The 20830-nt window shown below is 35.2% G+C and overlaps 1 protein-coding gene across 1 annotated transcript; it reads right to left on the reverse strand.

The window, feature by feature from the left end:
- Positions 1–946: 946 nt before the first annotated feature.
- On the reverse strand, positions 947–2827 carry LOC127132388 (uncharacterized). The gene is made up of 2 exons (XM_051061336.1): positions 2729–2827; positions 947–2004 (listed from the first exon to the last, which is right to left on the reverse strand). The coding sequence occupies exon 2, from the start codon at positions 1981–1983 to the stop codon at positions 1213–1215; it is 771 nt and encodes a 256-aa protein (XP_050917293.1). The 5' UTR covers positions 1984–2004; positions 2729–2827; the 3' UTR covers positions 947–1212.
- Positions 2828–20830: the final 18003 nt, after the last annotated feature.

Below are 20830 nucleotides of genomic sequence, written 5' to 3' on the forward strand. Positions count from 1 at the left end.
GAATTTTTTTATTTGTCTGTTTTTTATTATTCATTTATTCTTTTTATGTTAATTAATTAATTTATATAAATTGATTAATTAAATGTTAAATATTAAATAAAAAACTATATTTTTCAATATAAAGTCAAACTATTTTTCATAATTTGAATAAAAAAAACATTTTTCATAATTAAATCGAATGAGAAAAAAACTAATTGGATGTATGCCTCTTTCTTCCCCGGATATTTGTGGATACAATTTATATAGCTTGCGCTCATCTTTCGGCCAAAAAACATAATAATTAACCGAATTTAGTTCATTCTTTCGTGTATGAAAAATTATTAATTGGACGTAGGTCTCTTTCTTTTTCAAGTACTTGAATACGAGCCATATATCTTGACTGTCGAGAAAAGATGTCTAACTTTAAATATTGGGGAACTTTCGAGAAAAGATGTCTAAATTTAAAAATTGGGGAAATTATCCCCACCTCCATTGAGGCTTATTAAAATGACACTGCACTCACCTCTGATTTTAAAATATGCACGGATATTTTTTCGGGTATATTAAAATGACACAGAGATCCCACTTTAATTTTAAATTATAGTCAAAATCTTAAGTATAAGAGACAATTACATTGATATATTTATGTTTAGGGAATATTTATGTTTAGTGGAGGATAGTAGATATTTTAAAATTTAAATTTGAGGGAGTGTCAATATTATTTTATCAAATTTTAGGGAGATGGAAATTCTCTTAAAAATTTAGCAGCCTCCTTTAGAAAAACAATTAAAATATTGCATAAAGAATATTTAGGGTGCTTTTAACGACATGGTTTTCCTTATTTTTGTTTGAAGAATATTAAGGAAGACTATAATTTTCAAGACAGATTTATTTTATAGATTTTGTCGCCAATTCTTTTAGTCCACTTGTTCGAGTAAGGGATCAAGTTCTAATATACACATTATCGTGCCAATAAAACTATTGTTAGGAAAATAGATACGACAAGAGTACTCAAACTACATTAGTTTGCAAAGGAATGGGTAAACAAATTATTTCATTCCTGTGCAGTCAAACAAACCTTACGTTCAAGCAGCAACAGTAGTATACCAGGAAAGGGTACTTTGATTAATAAAATGAAATAAAAAATAAAAAACTGCCTTTTCATGGATTGTTCAAGATAACGTTCAATGAATGAATGTAGAATCTGCATGAATGTGAAGAATGACATCATGACTATGCATGTGATGGTGGTCGTGGCAAAGACGAAGAAGACAAAAGGGGGGAACTAGCGAGAAGCAACGTGAATTTCTGTCGAAGCTTGACCCACTCCGCTTCAATATTAGTTCGAGTTATCACTCCCAATTGTTGCTCAGTTTTCAGCCTTGGAACATTTATCATGAAATCATCCCTTTTGGCTTTCACTTCTCTTCCTTTCTCATACAATTCAATTTTTCTCCTACCAACCTCATCTCTTTGTGTTTTAGATTTTTCAATCTCAACATTAACTATTTTGATTTCTTCTTCAAGCTGTCTCTTCCTTTCCTCCAAGATAACCAATTTATTACACAAACACATCTCCTCCTTGTCCATCTCATGGAACTCTTTCACATTAGCTTCAAAATCATTCATCACTTTACTTGCTTTTGATAGTTCTTTTTTCGCATTTGCTGAAAGACCTGATGCATTGTGATGCTCCAAACTCCATCTTTCAAAACATCGTAACATTTTCTGTATTTCTATTTTTGTAGCTGCGCAAAATTCTTCATTTTGTGGCAATGTGAGGAGGTATTTTAGTATATCTTTTATCTCTATAGAACGCCCTGGATGCAACAAAAGAGAGAAATCTTTTGTGAATAAATCTTGGAGAACTTGAATTGCTTTCTTGATGTTTTCACTAGGCCTAAAAGGTACTGGATGTGATGGAGAAGTTGTCTCAAATGATTCAACAGATGCATAAAACGCATTCATATTCCTAGTTTCATCATGTTGGTCCTGATTTTCCATCTTCAGTTGGTCATAGAGATTCTGAAAGGTATTTCATGTTGAACATTAGTTACCATATATCATAAAAATAAGCATTAACTTAGGAAATCTAGAATAGAAAAACAGAGGCATGTTTTATTGAGATTAAACTGAATGAACAATGAATCACATTACATGTGGCATGTGAAAATAGGATATAGTCATCTTGTCAAGGGTTATGCTTTGGTGAAAATAGGATAAGGTAAAAGATAAAGTTATTGATCATAAATAAGATTTGTATTCAAAATTAATGGTTATCTCTAAGTAACTTGTTGACCCTATAAATACTAGACGTAAATTACTTTGTAATCAAATTGGGACGAATCAAATAAACTAGAATTCTATTATTAATAATAGTTTATTGATCACAAGTGAAACACATTTATCAAATATTTTAAACAACATATTATCAAGGTCTGCAATCCTTCTTTTTGCACATAATTTAATATTAAGTTTAGAAATTTTCAGATGCTAATGTAAACAAAAGTTCAAAGCAACACAATATTTAAAAGAAAAAATCTACATTAAAGCAAACTGAGTTTCAATAATCAGTCACAGTGTAGTCTACATTAAACCCTAATTTTGGCATGACAAAATTAATGGCACTGTCACATCACAACTCTAAAATAATCTCAAAATCTCATCACTCAATACCAATGAGCAGAAGAAAATAAGTGTTAAAATCACCTAAAAGATCATGGATGAAGAAAAGAGGAACAAAACTTACCAAAAAATTTGTGTGTGAGAGAGAAATCAAAATCGCATAGAAGAGAATAGAAGAGAGCGTGTTTTCATTTGTTCAGTTGTGCATCAAATTGGAAAATAGGTTTAATCAGAATAGCAATTATTGTAATTTACATTTTTGCCATTATTGAAAACACACTCTTTTTTAGGTGTTTATAATTTGAGCTTTTCTTTATTATTTTTAAAAACATTTTTAAAATCTAAAAATGAAAAATGAAAATCAAAATACATTTTTGTTCTTTTTATTTTTTAGTCCATAAAATTCAAAAACTCAAAATATTTTTTAAAACTGATATTTTAAAAAGAAAAAAAGGGAGTGTAAATTATTTTTACACACAATCATATTTCCAACCAAGTTAATATGTAATTTAATACTTTTTTACACTTACCATTAAACTCTTTTAAAAATAAGTTATCAAACAAATATTTATTTTTAGGTTTTTAAAAATTAAAATAGTGTTAAACGGGTCCTAAACTAAACCTAGTAAGTCTTAAAACGCACACTTAATAAACAATTGTACACGCTTTATTTTAAACTGGTCCAAAAGATTAACGTTAAAAAAAATATCAGAGTTTCAATAAACACAATTGTCCCTACTTACAAAAGATTATGATATTTTTTACGTACAAAATATTGACAACGTAATTAAAATTAGTGGTGGCAAAACGGATCAGGACTCCGTTGGACCAGCTCGCACACTCGTCAAAAAATGAAGGGTTGGGTTGAGATTTTGAGTCCGCTTACCCGTTTTGTCCATCCAGCGAAAACAAAAATACCCGCGGGTGGAATACATAATGGGGCGGGAAAGTTTCACCCCGTACCCCTACAGTTGTACCCATACCCCTACAATTAAATTTTTTGGACCAAAATACCCTCATATAAATAGGGTATATTTTTCGGAAATAGATTTTTTTTTTCATTTGCGCTTGAAGACTTCCGGAAGAGCATTTTTGGCCTTGTAAACCGGAATATTAAGAGTAAGTCTTCCGGCTCACAAAACGTATACCGGAACACTTCTTCAAAGACTTCCGGTTCGCTGTAGTTTTTAGACATTGAACCGAAACTCTTTAAGAAAGTCTTCCGGTTTGTAAGAGTATATACCGGAACTCTTTCTTAAAGACTTCCGGTTTGCATGAACTAAACCAGATACCTTAGAGATGGTTAGGGAGCAGCTGCACTGGTTACCCAATACATATACCTTAGAGATACGTCCATGTTCAGTTGCAAACAGCTCGGTGGATATCCTACTTTCCTACAAGTATATAATTTAATTTTGTTTATTAAGTGTTGGATTCATTTAATGACCTCAACTGTTTCCACAATTCATTTATTGCACAAGTCATATCCACCTGTGATCCATCATTTGCACCTGCCTCTAACTCAACTTCCATAGTTAGTTTCCTCTAATGAACATGAACAACATTTATGGGTATCGGTATACCACCTAGTGCATATCTTCCTAACTCACAAGCACAAGGTAACCCATAAGATGTTATAAGAGTACAACCACATATTGTCCTGTTAATTCCAACATAATCAACTCTCAATAACTCTTCAGCAATACGTCTCAAAGCTGCTCGAGACACTGAACCACGCAAATTACCATAAAATGGACTTATGTGCGCGTGCTCAACTTCGTAAAACTTTTTTGCAAAGAAGATCTAATGTTTCCCAGTTGTAACTTCAAGTTGTTATTCATAGCTTCCCAACATTTAACCATGTCACTTATATTGTTTCCTAACATCTGCTTTAACTTCCAATGAGCAGATTCAACCCTAAAAATATTAAAAATAACACATATAAAAAAAATACATAGAAAAAAGATCACATATAAAAATAACATATTGAAAATATTAAAAATATCACATAGAAAAAAATACATAGAAAAAATTATAAAATATACCGATTAGTCGTCGTGTTACCAAAATGTAGCAATCGATTAATCCATGCTCCAACAAATCTATGTATATGTGGAGTCAACCATGTGTCTTTCACATAATTAATAAATCCACTATAATCAACATATGCTTGCTCAAGTTGATGCAACAGTTGACCATACTCAACCTCATCACTAGCCCAAACAACTTCCATCCATAATGTATCTATCGTCTTTTGCAGGTCATTCACTACATGTTGTTTGCATTTTGCACCAACATTTTTGTTAATGTGAAATCTACATAGCAAATTAATCGACCTGGGAAACACAATTTCAATTGCTTTTATCAAAGCAAGATCTCTATCTGTCAAAATCACTTGTGGACACAAATCTTTCTTCACAAATAAGTATTTTAGTTTCTCCAATACCCAACAAAAATTCTCTTTTAGTTTCTCCATATACGCAAATGCAACAGCAAAAGTCAACTCGGTTGATGTCATGCCAACAATTTTCAAACAAAGGTTGTCTATATTTGTTTGTCTTGTAGGTGCTATCCATAACTAACACAATAGGAAAAATATTTAACAACTTAACTGAATCAGGATGGGCCCAAAATATATCTCTCACAACTTCTGAGTCATCCTTTTTTCTACTCCAATCCACATAGCTTGCATCCTCAATAAGCTTAAACAAATGTTGTATCTCACTTCTAGGATCTCTTATCTCTTTTTGTATTGCACTCTTATGCTTGTATACTTGCGTAATCCAAGTGACATTCTCTGGATCTCGATCTTGCAAGGAAAGCAATATGTGTCTAGGTGATACATGTCTCTTTGTCAAATCAGTGACATGTTGCTTCTCATATGTGGTCAATCTATCAACAAAGGAATGACCTTCTAATCTATCAGATAAACCATGATTATGGAACCCACATTTTACATCAATCTTCCAACCAGACCCATCTTTCGTTGGAGTCGGCCTGATTTTAAATGGGCATCCACATTTCTTGGACGCACTTTGGGTTCCACTATCAGTATCCTTGTGTTTCCCACCTTTATCACAACCAAATATTAATTTGTTACTTCTCCCTCTCTTGCATGTTTCAGTATCTGAACGAGTGATAATAACGGTTACTTTATTATCGATTCCAACCTCTTTAATCCATCTGATCACCTCTTCTCGTGTACCAAATCTTTCAGTCGTTAAAAACGCATTAGAAGTATCTACACATATTTGGGGAAAATTTTCAATTCCTACATACTAAAAAAATGTAAAAAAAATGCATTTTTGTAAAATAGGTTTAATCAGAATAGCAATTCTTGTAACTTACATTTTTGCCATTATTGAAAACACCCTTTTTTTAGGTGTTTATAATTTGAGTTTTTCTTTATTATTTTTAAAAACATTTTTAGAATCGAAAACTGAAAACTGAAAATCAAAATACATTTTTGTTCTTTTTATTTTTTAGTCCATAAAATTCAAAAACTCAAAATATTTTTTAAAACTGATATTTTAAAAAGAAAAAGAGGGAGTGTAAATTATTTTTACACACAATCATATGTCCAACCAAGTCAATATGTAATTTAATACTTTTTTACACTTACCATTAAACGGGTCCTAAACTAGACCTAGTAAGTCTTAAAACGCACACTTAATAAACAATTGTACACGCTTTTTTTTAAACTGGTCCAAAAGATTAACGTTAAAAAAAATCAGAGTTTCAATAAACACAATTGTCCCTATTTACAAAAGATTATGATATTTTTTACGCACAAAATATTTGACAATGTAATTAAAATTAGTGGTGGCAAAATGGATCGGGAGGCAGCTGGACCGGCCCGCACACTTGGCAAAAAATGAAGGGTTGAGTCGAGATTTTGAGTTCGCTTACCCGTTTTGTCCACCAAGCCAAAACAAAAATACCCGCGGGCGGAATACATAATGGGGCGGGAAAGTTTTACCTCGTACCCCTACAATTATATCCATATCCCTACAATTAAATTTTTTGGACCAAAATACCCTCATATAAATAGGATATATTTTTCGGAAATAGATTTTTTTTTTCATTTGCGCTTGAAGACTTTCGGAAGAGCATTTTTGGCCTTGTAAACCGGAATACTAAGAGTAAGTCTTCCGGCTCACAAAACGTATACCGGAACACTTCTTCAAAGACTTCCGGTTCGCTACAGTTTTGAGGCATTGAACCGAAACTCTTTAAGAAAGTCTTCCGGTTTGTAAGAGTATATACCAGAACTCTTTCTTAAAGACTTCCGGTTTCCATGAACAAAACCAGAACTCTTTTAGGAAGTGTTCCAGTAGTCAACCAATTTTTTTCCACACCGGAACTTTTTTAAGAAGTGTTCTGGTGCGTTTTTTTTTTTGTTTTTTTTATCTAATTATTTTGTTATAATATTTTTTTATAGTGGTTCGAAGACGAGGTGCAGATGGTAGGATTCCATACCGCAGTTTAGGTCGGGCGCATCTTCATCTGTAGCAGAGCCGACTGGATATCAAGGAGGGTCGTACGATACGTCTCTTTTGGTAAAGTACGAGCATCATGTTGTTCGCTATTGATAGTTTAGTGAGGTAAATAAACGAGATATATTTGAAAATGAATAATATTTGAATATTTTATATTGTGTTTTCTAATATGTGTTTTAATTGTTTTTAGGAAAGAGGTCTGAAGAAAGAGTTAAAGGTTGTTGGACACAGACTAAAGCTAACATCGATGGTTCCACTAGCTCTTCCACAATAGGTGGAGAGTTGGGTATCTATGTCTGGGTTATCTTCACTTCAGAGAACTAGTTTGAACAAGATAGACGCAAATCTGATATCTGCATTTGTGGAAAGATGGCATCTAAAGACATCTTCATTTCACATGTCGTTTGGTGAAATGAGCATTACTTTGGATGACGTCTCATGTCAGCTTCACTTGTCCATCAGTGGTGTCTTCTGGAGTCCTCAGGATGTCACAGAAGAGGTTGGTGTTGAACTTGTTGTTGACTACTTAGGAGTGTCACATGGTGAGGCACAATCACATGTTCGTAGCTGCAGGGGTTCTTATTATAAATTGGAGTGGTTATACGATTTATTCGTACAACATAGAGCTGCTTCTAGCTGGACATATGGGACTAGAGCATATTTGTTGATGTTGGTGGGTTCCACAATTTTTGCCGACAAGACCTTTACACTTGTCGAGACACGATATCTCCTACTGTTTATGGACTTAGATAGATGTTTGGGATATAGTTGGGGAGCAGCTGCACTGGTTACCCAATACAGATACCTTAGAGATGCGTCCATGTTCAGTTGCAAACAGCTCGATGGATATCCTACTCACCTGCAAGTATATAATTTAATTTTATTTATTAAGTGTTGGATTCATTTAATGACCTAAACCGTTTCCACAATTCATTTATTGCACAAGTCATATCCACCTCTGATCCATCATCGGCACCTACCTCTAACTCAACTTCCATAGTTAGTTTCCTCTAATGAACATGAACAACATCTATGGGTATCGGTATACCACCTAGTGCGTATCTTCCTAACTCACAAGCACAAGGTAACTCATAAGATGTTCTAAGAGTACAACCACATATTTGTCTGTTAGTTCCAACATAATCAACTCTCAATAACTCTTCAGCAATACGTCTCAAAGCAGCTCGAGACACTGAACCACGCAAATTACCATAAAATGGACTTATGTGCACGTCCTCAACTTCGCAAAAACTTTTTTGAAAAGAAGCTCTAATGTTGCCCAGTTGTAACCTCAAGTTGTTATTCATAGCTTCCCAACATTTAACCATGTCACCTATATTGTTTCCTAACATCTGCTTTAACTTCCAATGAGCAGATTCAACCCTAAAAATATTGAAAATAACACATAAAAAAATACATAGAAAAAATATCACATATAAAAATAACATATTGAAAATATTGAAAATATTAAAAATATCACATAGAAAAAAATACATTAGAAAAATTATAACATATACTGATTAGTCGTCGTGTTACCAAAATGTAGCAATCGATTAATCCATGCTCCAACAAATCTATGTATATGTGGAGTCAACCATGTGTCTTTCACATAATTAATAAATCCACTATAATCAACATATGCTTGCTCAAGTTGATGCAACAGTTGACCATACTCAACCTCATCATTAGCCCAAACAACTTTCATCCATAATGTATCTATCGTCTTTTGCAGGTCATTCACCACATGTTGTTTGCATTTTGCACCAACATTTTTGTTAATGTGAAATCTACATAAAAAAATCAATCGACCTGGGAAACACAATTTCAATTTCTTTCATCAAAGCAAGATCTCTATTTGTCAAAATCACTTGTGGACACAAATCTTTCTTCACACACAATTCTTTTAGTTTCTCCAATACCCAGCAAAAATTCTCTGTCTGCTCATACTCCATATACGCAAATGCAACAGTAAAAGTCAACTCGGTTGATGTCATGCCAACAATTTCAAACAAAGGTTGTCTATATTTGTTTGTCTTGTAGGTGTTATCCATAACTAACACAATATGAAAAATATTCAACAAATTAACTGAATCAAGATGGGCCCAAAATATATCTCTCACAACTTCCGAGTCATCCTTTTTTCTACTCCAATACACATAGATTGCATCCTCAATAAGCTTAAACAAATGTTGTATCTGACTTCTAGGATCTCTTATCTCTTTTTATATCACACTCTTATGCTTGTATACTTGTGTAATCCAAGTGACATTCTCTGGATCTCGATCTTGCAAGGAAAGCAATATGTGTCTAGGTGGTACATGTCTCTTTGTCAAATCAGCGACATGTTGCTTCTCATATGTGGTCAACCTACCAACAAAGGAATGACCTTCTAATCTATCAAGTAAACCATGATTATGGAACCCACATTTTACATCAATCTTCCAACCAGACCCATCTTTCGTCGGAGTCGGCCTGATTTTAAATGGGCATCCACATTTCATGGACGCACTTTGGGTTCCACTATCAGTATCCTTGTGTTTCCCACCTTTATCACAACCAAATATTAATTTGTTACTTCTCCCTCTCTTGCCTGTTAGTATCTGAATGAGTGATAATTGTAACACCCTTCTAAAATACCCCAAATATTTAATTAAAATAACACATATCAATCAGAGTAATCATGCACCAAGGGTGTCACACAACCTTCCACACCATAAAAACTGTCATGCTCTTTATTTAATCAAAACAACATTTTTTGCAAAATTCGCAGCGGATAGAATCAACCAACCATTCAAAACATATAACGTTTTACAGGTAAAAAGGTTCAACAATCAACAATAAACAATTAAAACATCCCGTCCCGATGTTACATCTATCAGAGCACGACCCACTACGTAGACTACTCTAGACTCCAAGCATTAGCTTCTACTCAACTCACTGCTCATTACCTGAAAAATAGTTGTAAGGGTGAGTTCCTCAATCGATATAACAAACATTATAAATTATCATGTTATGTTAAGTAAATTTACACGTTAATCACCCTAATCATATCAGGCATTCAGTAACGGCACATCAACTCAAATATCATACTCAATAACAACGTAAAATGCAACTCAATAACGACATAAAATGCAACTCATTAACAACATAAAATGCAACTCAAATGAGACTCGACTCATCATGCATGTGGTACCATTCGGAGTAAAACTCCCAACTTAAAATCATTGCCAGTTTAGTGGGCATCAAGGCATAAGCCTTCAACTTTCAACTTAAAATTTTGCCAATCCAGGCCAACGTGGTGTGAGCAAAGCTCCGATTTTTGCCAATCCAGGCCAACGTGGTGTGAGCAAAGCTCCGACTTAATGCATATGAATGTACATGGCATACACGACTTTACAATTCCGACAACATAATACTAATAGCAACACAACAAGGTTTTCAACATAATCAACTTATAATCAACTTTGGCTCATCAAGCCTACAACTCAGTATTTTCAACAAAATCAACTTATAATCAACTTTGGCTCACCAGCCTACAACTCAGTATTTTCAACAACTTTAACACCACTTATCAACATTTTTATATCAACACTTCATAACATAAACTCAACAAAATTACTCATCACAATCAACGAGAATAGGCCAATCGCCACTTATGTTCACAACATTAAAATATCAGTTTTTCCAATTTCCAACAGTGTTAACCGGTTAACGCCCTGGGTTAACCGGTTAACGCAGGACAAAACACACTTTCTGGCAAAACGCAACAGTGTTAACCGGTTAACGCTCTGGGTTAACCGGTTAACGCAGGCAAAACAGCACATTTTCACAAAATATAACAGTGTTAACTGGTTAACGCCCTGGGTTAACCGGTTAACGCAGGCCAAACAGCAGTTCCTGCGCTAACACAAGGCAGAATGCAGAGTTCTCCGCATTTTCCGCCGTTGGAGGACTTCCGGACCTCCGATTCCAATTCCGTAAAAAGCCATACGTTCGGAAATTCACAACTAACCCAAACACATATTCAATTACAGCCTAAACACAGTTTCATCCAACGAAATTTTCCAGCATTCATAATCCCAATTAGGGTCAATTCAACGGCTATCACTACCCATGACATGTTAATCTATAATACCCATCAAACGACGATAAACCCCCCTTACCTGAGTTAATCCGGCAACTTTGAGCTTCAAGCTTTCTCCGTTCTTCAACCCTTGCTCTCTAGCTCTTCCTCTTGCCCTTTCTCCACTTTCTCAATCGCTTCTCTGTGTTTCACGTGAAAACTCTTTACCAACAATTGAAACCCTTTTTCCTTATTCCAACTTATATATATTTTCCAAATAATTATTATTCCAAATAATAATAATAATAATAATCCAATAATTCAATTTATTTAATTAAATTATTAAATATATTATTAACTTAATTTAAATAATCCTCTTATTTAATTCGGGGTGTTACAACTCTCCCCTACTAAAAGAGTTTTCGTCCTCGAAAACATACCTCAAGCAAATAACTCTGGATAAGACTCTTTCATCTGACTCTCCAGTTCCCAAGTCACATTGCCTCCTGCTGGTCCTCCCCAAGCTACCTTCACTAAGGCAATCTCTTTACCCCGCAACTGCTTCAACTCTCGATCCTCGATCCTCATAGGTGACGTTTCAACGGTCAGGTTATCTCTCACCTGTACATCATCTACTTGGATTACATGCGACGGATCATGAATGTACCTCCTCAACTGAGACACATGAAAAACATCATGCAAATTCGCAAGTGACGGCGGTAAAGCGATACGATAGGCTACCTCTCCTATCCTCTCCAAAATCTGATAAGGACCAATAAATCGAGGTGTCAACTTCTTTGACTTCAAAGCTCGACCAACCCCAGTTATCGGAGTAACACGAAGAAACACATGATCTCCCTCTTGAAACTCAATTGACTTCCTCCTCTTATCATGATAACTCTTCTGACGACTCTGAGCAATCCTCATCTCCTCCTGAATCATCTTAATCTTTTCCGTAGTTTGTTGAACAATCTCCGGTCCAACCACAGCACTCTCACCGGACTCATACCAACATAACGGTGTCCGACATCTCCTACCATACAAAGCTTCAAACGGTGCCATACCAATACTCGAATGAAAACTATTGTTGTAGGTAAACTCAATCAAAGGTAAATAACAATCCCAAGCACCTCCCTTTTCCAAAACACAAGCTCTCAAAAGATCCTCTAGTGACTGAATCGTCCTCTCAGTCTGACCATCAGTCTGCGGGTGATATGCAGAGCTCAATCTCAGCTTAGTTCCCAAAGCCCTCTGCAAACCTTCCCAGAACTTCGATGTAAATCTAGGATCTCTGTCCGAAACAATACTCGACGGAATACCATGCAAACTTACAATCTTCTCAATATACAACTCAGCTAATTTCTCTAACGGATAGTCCATTCTGATCGGAATGAAATGAGCCGACTTTGTCAATCTGTCAACAATCACCCAAATAGCTTCAAAATTCTTAATTGTCCTCGGTAAACCAGAAACAAAATCCATACTGATACTATCCCACTTCCACTCTGGAATAGCCAACGGTTGCATTAGCCCAGAAGGCTTCTGATGCTCAATCTTTGACTTCTGACAAGTCAAACAAGAATAAACAAAACTCGCAATTTCTCTTTTCATTCCCGGCCACCAAAATAACCTTTTCAAATCATGATACATCTTCGTAGCTCCAGGATGAATACTCAACCCACTACGATGTCCTTCTTCAAGAATACTCTTCTTAAGTTCGGTAACATCCGGAATACACACCCGATTACCAAATTTCAGAATACCATTTTCATCAACTCTGAATTCGCCACCTTGACCTTGATTCACTAGAGTCAACTTATCAACCAAAAGCACATCGGATTTCTGACCCTCTCTGATCTCATCCAGAATACCACTTGTTAACTTCAACATTCCCAATTTAACACTGTTGTGAGTACTCTCACACACCAAACTCAAGTCTCTAAACTGCTCAATTAAATCCAATTCCTTAACCATTAGCATAGACATATGTAATGATTTCCGACTCAATGCATCAGCCACTACGTTTGCTTTACCCGGATGGTAATTCAAACCAAAGTCATAATCCTTCAGAAACTCTAACCATCTCCTCTGTCTCATATTCAGCTCTTTCTGATCAAACAAATACTTTAGACTTTTATGGTCACTGAAAACCTCAAATCTTGACCCGTACAAGTAATGCCTCCATAACTTCAGAACAAACACCACAGCCGCCAACTCTAAATCGTGCGTCGGGTAGTTCCTCTCATGAACCCTTAGCTGTCTCGAAGCATAAGCTATAACCTGCTTATTCTGCATCAACACACCACCCAAACCCAACAATGAAGCATCACAGTAAACTTCAAATGATTCCGACGGACTCGGTAATATCAGAATAGGAGCAGTAGTCAACCTCCTCTTTAACTCTTGGAAACCTCCTTCACATTTTGAGTCCCAAACAAACACTTGCCCCTTCCTAGTCAACATCGTCAATGGTAACGCCAACTTAGAAAATCCTTCAATGAACTTCCTATAATAACCAGCCAAACCAAGGAAACTTAGAATCTCAGCAACAGACTTCGGAGCTTCCCACTTAGATACCGCTTCTATCTTAGAAGGATCAACAGCAACACCACCTCTTGAAATCACATGACCAATAAAACTAACCTCTTCTAACCAAAATTCACACTTGGACAATTTAGCAAATAACTTCTTTTCTCGTAGAACTCCCAAAACCACTCTCAAATGTTCAGCATGCTCTTCTTCAGATTTCGAATACACCAAAATATCATCAATAAACACCACAACAAACTTGTCTAGGTACGGATGGAAAATCCTATTCATATACTCCATAAATACTCCAGGCGCATTAGTCACACCAAAAGGCATTACAGAATACTCATAATGTCCATACCTTGTTCTGAAAGCAGTCTTCTGAATATCCTCGGTTTTCACACGTATCTGATGATACCCAGATCTCAAATCTATTTAGCTGAACACACTTGCACCAACCAACTGATCCATCAAATCATCAATCCTCGGCAAAGGATACCGATTCTTGATCGTCACTTTATTCAGTTGCCTGTAGTCCACACACAACCTCATAGTACCTTCTTTCTTCTTAACCAATAGCACTGGTGCACCCCACGGTGACACACTCGGACGAATAAATTTCTTATCCAACAGATCTTCCAACTGACTCTTCAATTCAGTTAACTCAACAGCAGACATACGGTACGGAGCCATCGATATCGGCCTAGTATCAGGTACCAAATCAATCGAGAATTCCACTTCGCGTTCTGGCGGTAATTCATTCACCTCTTCCGGAAACACATCAGGAAAATCACACACCACGGCTAAATCACCAATCACCAGTTTATCTTTAGCCTCCAAAGTCGCTGACAGCATAAACAACTCTGCCCCATCAGCTACTTCCTCGTTCACTTGCCTTGCTGATAGAAACAAACTCTTTCCCTCCTCAATCTCAGGAAAGACCACCGTCTTATCAAAACAGTTGATAGAAACTCGGTTAAACACCAACCAGTTCATACCCAGAATAACATCAATCTGCACTAGTGGAAGACACACTAGGTCCATCCCAAAGTCTCTACCAAAAATACTCAAAGGACAATTTAAACAAACCGAAGTAGTAGTCACTGAACCCTTCGCAGGAGTATCAATTACCATACTACCAAACATCTCAGATATCTCTAACTTAAGTTTCACAGCACAATCCAAAGATATAAAGGAATGAGTCGCACCTGTGTCAATAATAGCTACAAGAGGAAAGCCATTAATATAACACGTACCTCGGATAAGTCTGTCCTCACTGGAGGTTTGAGTTCCGGTCAATGCGAACACCTTCCCAGTCTGAGATTTCTTCGGCTTCTGACACTGACTTCCAATATGCCCTTCTTCGCCACAATTAAAACAAATCACTTCCTTGTGCTTGCAATCAGCTATTGCATGACCAGTCTTACCACAACGAAAACATCTCTTTACTTCAGCAGTGCATACGTTACTCTTATGACCAGCCTGACCACATTTGAAACAAACTATACCAGCAGGATCACCTCCCCTACTAGTCCTCTGAGCCGGAGCAGCTCCTTGTTTCCCTTTTCCCACTGGGGCATCATACGGCTTGCCACGATTTTGATGTTGCTTGCCCCTGCGGTCACTGACAATCTTGTAATGAGCATTATTGTCTTCTTCAAATATCCTGCAGCTATCAACCAATTCAGTAAAAATGCGTATCTTCTGATACCCAACAGCCTTCTTAATTTCAGAGCGCAGTCCATTTTCAAACTTGATGCACTTTGAAAATTCAGCACCAGCACCAGTGTAATGAGGATAAAATTTGGACAGCTCCACAAATTTCGCAGCATAATCAGTGACAGACATGTTTCCTTGCTTCAGCTCAAGGAACTCAATTTCCTTCTTACCACGGACATCTTCCGGATAATACTTTCTCATGAATTCCCTACGGAATACATCCCAAGTAATGACTTCACCTGCCACGGTCAACCTCTCGTGAGTCTCTAGCCACCAGTCATCAGCTTCGACTGCTAGCATGTGAGTACCATACCGAACCTTCTGAGCTGGAGTGCAATCCATAACACGGAAGATTCTCTCAATCTCTTTCAACCATCCCAAGGCTGCATCTGGATCATGCTTCCCTTTAAACACCGGCGGATTCTCTCTCTGAAAAGTCGCCAAGCTACGTGATCCAGCATCACCACCAGCATTTGGCAAGTTCTGCACGGCTTGTGCCATCGCTTGCATTGCGGCAGCCATTGCAGCGTCATTCCTTCCAGCCATTTCAACTTATCACTACAACACAACTTAAAAGTTAGACTAGTAACAATTACACAATTGTTAGACAGTAACGACACGACAACTGGCCGGACAGACCGACCTGCTCTGATACCACTAATGTAACACCCTTCTAAAATACCCCAAATATTTAATTAAAATAACACATATCAATCAGAGTAATCATGCACCAAGGGTGTCACACAACCTTCCACACCATAAAAACTGTCATGCTCTTTATTTAATCAAAACAACATTTTTTGCAAAATTCGCAGCGGATAGAATCAACCAACCATTCAAAACATATAACGTTTTACAGGTAAAAAGGTTCAACAATCAACAATAAACAATTAAAACATCCCGTCCCGATGTTACATCTATCAGAGCACGACCCACTACGTAGACTACTCTAGACTCCAAGCATTAGCTTCTACTCAACTCACTGCTCATTACCTGAAAAATAGTTGTAAGGGTGAGTTCCTCAATCGATATAACAAACATTATAAATTATCATGTTATGTTAAGTAAATTTACACGTTAATCACCCTAATCATATCAGGCATTCAGTAACGGCACATCAACTCAAATATCATACTCAATAACAACGTAAAATGCAACTCAATAACGACATAAAATGCAACTCATTAACAACATAAAATGCAACTCAAATGAGACTCGACTCATCATGCATGTGGTACCATTCGGAGTAAAACTCCCAACTTAAAATCATTGCCAGTTTAGTGGGCATCAAGGCATAAGCCTTCAACTTTCAACTTAAAATTTTGCCAATCCAGGCCAACGTGGTGTGAGCAAAGCTCCGATTTTTGCCAATCCAGGCCAACGTGGTGTGAGCAAAGCTCCGACTTAATGCATATGAATGTACATGGCATACACGACTTTACAATTCCGACAACATAATACTAATAGCAACACAACAAGGTTTTCAACATAATCAACTTATAATCAACTTTGGCTCATCAAGCCTACAACTCAGTATTTTCAACAAAATCAACTTATAATCAACTTTGGCTCACCAGCCTACAACTCAGTATTTTCAACAACTTTAACACCACTTATCAACATTTTTATATCAACACTTCATAACATAAACTCAACAAAATTACTCATCACAATCAACGAGAATAGGCCAATCGCCACTTATGTTCACAACATTAAAATATCAGTTTTTCCAATTTCCAACAGTGTTAACCGGTTAACGCCCTGGGTTAACCGGTTAACGCAGGACAAAACACACTTTCTGGCAAAACGCAACAGTGTTAACCGGTTAACGCTCTGGGTTAACCGGTTAACGCAGGCAAAACAGCACATTTTCACAAAATATAACAGTGTTAACTGGTTAACGCCCTGGGTTAACCGGTTAACGCAGGCCAAACAGCAGTTCCTGCGCTAACACAAGGCAGAATGCAGAGTTCTCCGCATTTTCCGCCGTTGGAGGACTTCCGGACCTCCGATTCCAATTCCGTAAAAAGCCATACGTTCGGAAATTCACAACTAACCCAAACACATATTCAATTACAGCCTAAACACAGTTTCATCCAACGAAATTTTCCAGCATTCATAATCCCAATTAGGGTCAATTCAACGGCTATCACTACCCATGACATGTTAATCTATAATACCCATCAAACGACGATAAACCCCCCTTACCTGAGTTAATCCGGCAACTTTGAGCTTCAAGCTTTCTCCGTTCTTCAACCCTTGCTCTCTAGCTCTTCCTCTTGCCCTTTCTCCACTTTCTCAATCGCTTCTCTGTGTTTCACGTGAAAACTCTTTACCAACAATTGAAACCCTTTTTCCTTATTCCAACTTATATATATTTTCCAAATAATTATTATTCCAAATAATAATAATAATAATAATCCAATAATTCAATTTATTTAATTAAATTATTAAATATATTATTAACTTAATTTAAATAATCCTCTTATTTAATTCGGGGTGTTACAATAATAACTGTTACTTTATTATCGATTCCAACCTCTTTAATCCATCTGATCACCTCTTCTCGTGTACCAAATCTTTTAGTCATTAAAAATGCATCAGAAGTATCTACACATATTTGGGGGAAATTTTCAATTCCTGCACACTAAAAAAATATCAAAAAAAAATGCAAACTGGAAGTCTTCAAAGAAGAGTTTCGGAATACACAAAAATAATACCGGAAGACTTCAATAAAGAGTTCCGGTATGTGTCACTTTGTTAACCGGAACTCTTTCAATAAGTGTTCCGGAACGTTTTTTTTAATTAAAGAACCGGAACTCTTTCAATAAGTCTTCAGGTTTACTGTTTGCAGTGTTCCGGATGTCTTTGGTTTAGTTTTCCGGTTTGAAAAAGTACATACCGGAAGTCTTTTTCCAAGAGTTCCGGTACGAGGGTGGAATGTGTAATTTTCGGAAGTATCAACTGAATGGTAAAAATGAAATGGTAAATTGGTTAAAACTATTTAAGGGTAAAATTGGTATTTTAAAAAAATTGTTGGGGTATGAGTCTAAACATAGGGGTATAAAGTAAAATTTCCAGGGGACGGGGTTGGTCCGCTAGCCCGTTAAAAAAAATTGAAAAAAAAACTACCTAAAAAATGTCTATGACCCATTTTAAAAAAAACGACATATGGCACAATAATAATATCCATTAAAAAAAACTACAAATGAGTAAAAGACCTAAATTTCTCTCACAATATCATTAGTGTTGTAGAAATCATATTCACATTGTCGTCGTCTTGCTAGTGGTGAATCTCTTTTAGCCTCCATTCCAGATTCTTCTTTCATACATTATCTATTACATACATTGTCTATTACCGTAATTGATTGTCTATTACATACATTGTCTATTAAAATCTATTCTTCTTTATTACATACATTGCATATTGCGCAAATTGCATACAGTAATAGGCAATTTCAGCTTTAATAGCATATTACAAAATTGATTCTAAAACTTTATTTTATAAAAACAAGAGAGTCAAATATATATATATATATATATATATATATATATATATATATATATATATATATATATATATATATATATATATAAATATATATATATATATATATATATATATATATATATATATATATATATATATATATATATATATATATAATGATTATTATCTCTTAAATTTTTTTAGCATTAATATATAGTACTATATAATAAATAAATAATATTTTAATTTATAAATGATAATTGCATATCAAGGGAGAATAATATTGTATTATTATACATAACATAATGTAATTTATATGGATAGTATTAAATGAAATTAATTCCTTATAACTAATTGATATTTAACTTTAAACTTATTTAAAATGGTACTACATCTATGATGTATTATTATGCATAAACTTATTTAAGAAATAATAATCATAATGATAATATTTGATCTCTCAATTAAATCAAAATAAAGATGGTAAAAACAATTTTACTCATAATTTATACATTGTATGATAAACAACTTTACTGCTTGTATTGTAATGTCTATGCTGCATGATACATTTTTGCTATTATTGAAAACACCCTTTTTTAGGTGTTTATAATTTGAGTTTTTCTTTATTATTTTTAAAAACATTTTTAAAATCTAAAACTGAAAAATGAAAATCAAAATACATTTTTGTTCTTTTTATTTTTTAGTCCATAAAATTCAAAAACTCAAAATATTTTTTAAAACTGATTTTAAAAAGAAAAAAGGGAGTGTAAATTATTTTTACACACAATCATATGTCCAATCAAGTCAATATGTAATTTAATACTTTTTTACACTTACCATTAAACTCTTTTAAAAATAAGTTATCAAACAAATATTTTATTTGTAGATTTTTAAAAATTAAAATAGTGTTAAACGGGTCCTAAACTAGACCTAGTAAGTCTTAAAACGCACACTTAGTAAACAATTGTACACGCTTTTTTTTAAACTGGTCCAAAAGATTAACGTTAAAAAAAAATCAGAGTTTCAATAAACACAATTGTCCCTAGTTACAAAAGATTATGATATTTTTTACGTAATTAAAATTAGTGGTGGCAAAACGGGTCGGGAGTCCGCTGGGCCGACCCACACACTCGCCAAAAAATAAAGGGTTGGGTTGAGATTTTGAGTCCGTTTACCCGTTTTGTCCACCCAGCCAAAACAAAAATACCCGCAGGCGTAATACATAATGGGGCGGGAAAGTTTTACCTCGTACCCCTACAATTGTACCTATACCCCTACAATTAAATTTTTTGGACCAAAATACCCTTATATAAATAGGGTATATTTTTCAGAAATGGATTTTTTTTCATTTGCGCTTAAAGACTTCCGGAAGAGCATTTGTGGCCTTGTAAACCGGAATACTAAGAGTAAGTCTTCTGGCTTACAAAACGTATACCGGAACACTTCAAAGACTTCCGGTTGCTGCAGTTTTGAGACATTGAACCGGAACTCTTTAAGAAAGTCTTCCGGTTTGTAAGAGTATATACCAGAACTCTTTCTTAAAGACTTCTGGTTTGCATGAACTAAACCAGAACTCTTTTAAGAAGTGTTTCGGTAGTCAACCAATTTTTTTTCCACACCAGAACTCTTTTAAGAAGTGTTCTGATACGTTTTTTTTGTTTTTTTTATTTTAATTATTTTGTTATAATATTTTTTTATAGTGGTTCGAAGACGAGGTGCAAATGGTAGGATTCCATACCGCAGTTTAGGTCGGGCGCATCTTCATTTGTAGCAGAGCCGACTGGATATCAAGGAGGTTCGTACGATACGTCTCTTTTGGTAAAGTACGAGCATTATGTTGCTCGCCATTGGTAGTTTAATAAGGTAAATAAACGAGATATATTTGAAAATGAATAATATTTGAATATTTTATATTGTGTTTTCTAA

This window comes from Lathyrus oleraceus, chromosome 1 (genome assembly GCF_024323335.1).
Source record: "Lathyrus oleraceus cultivar Zhongwan6 chromosome 1, CAAS_Psat_ZW6_1.0, whole genome shotgun sequence".
NCBI lineage: Eukaryota > Viridiplantae > Streptophyta > Magnoliopsida > Fabales > Fabaceae > Lathyrus > Lathyrus oleraceus.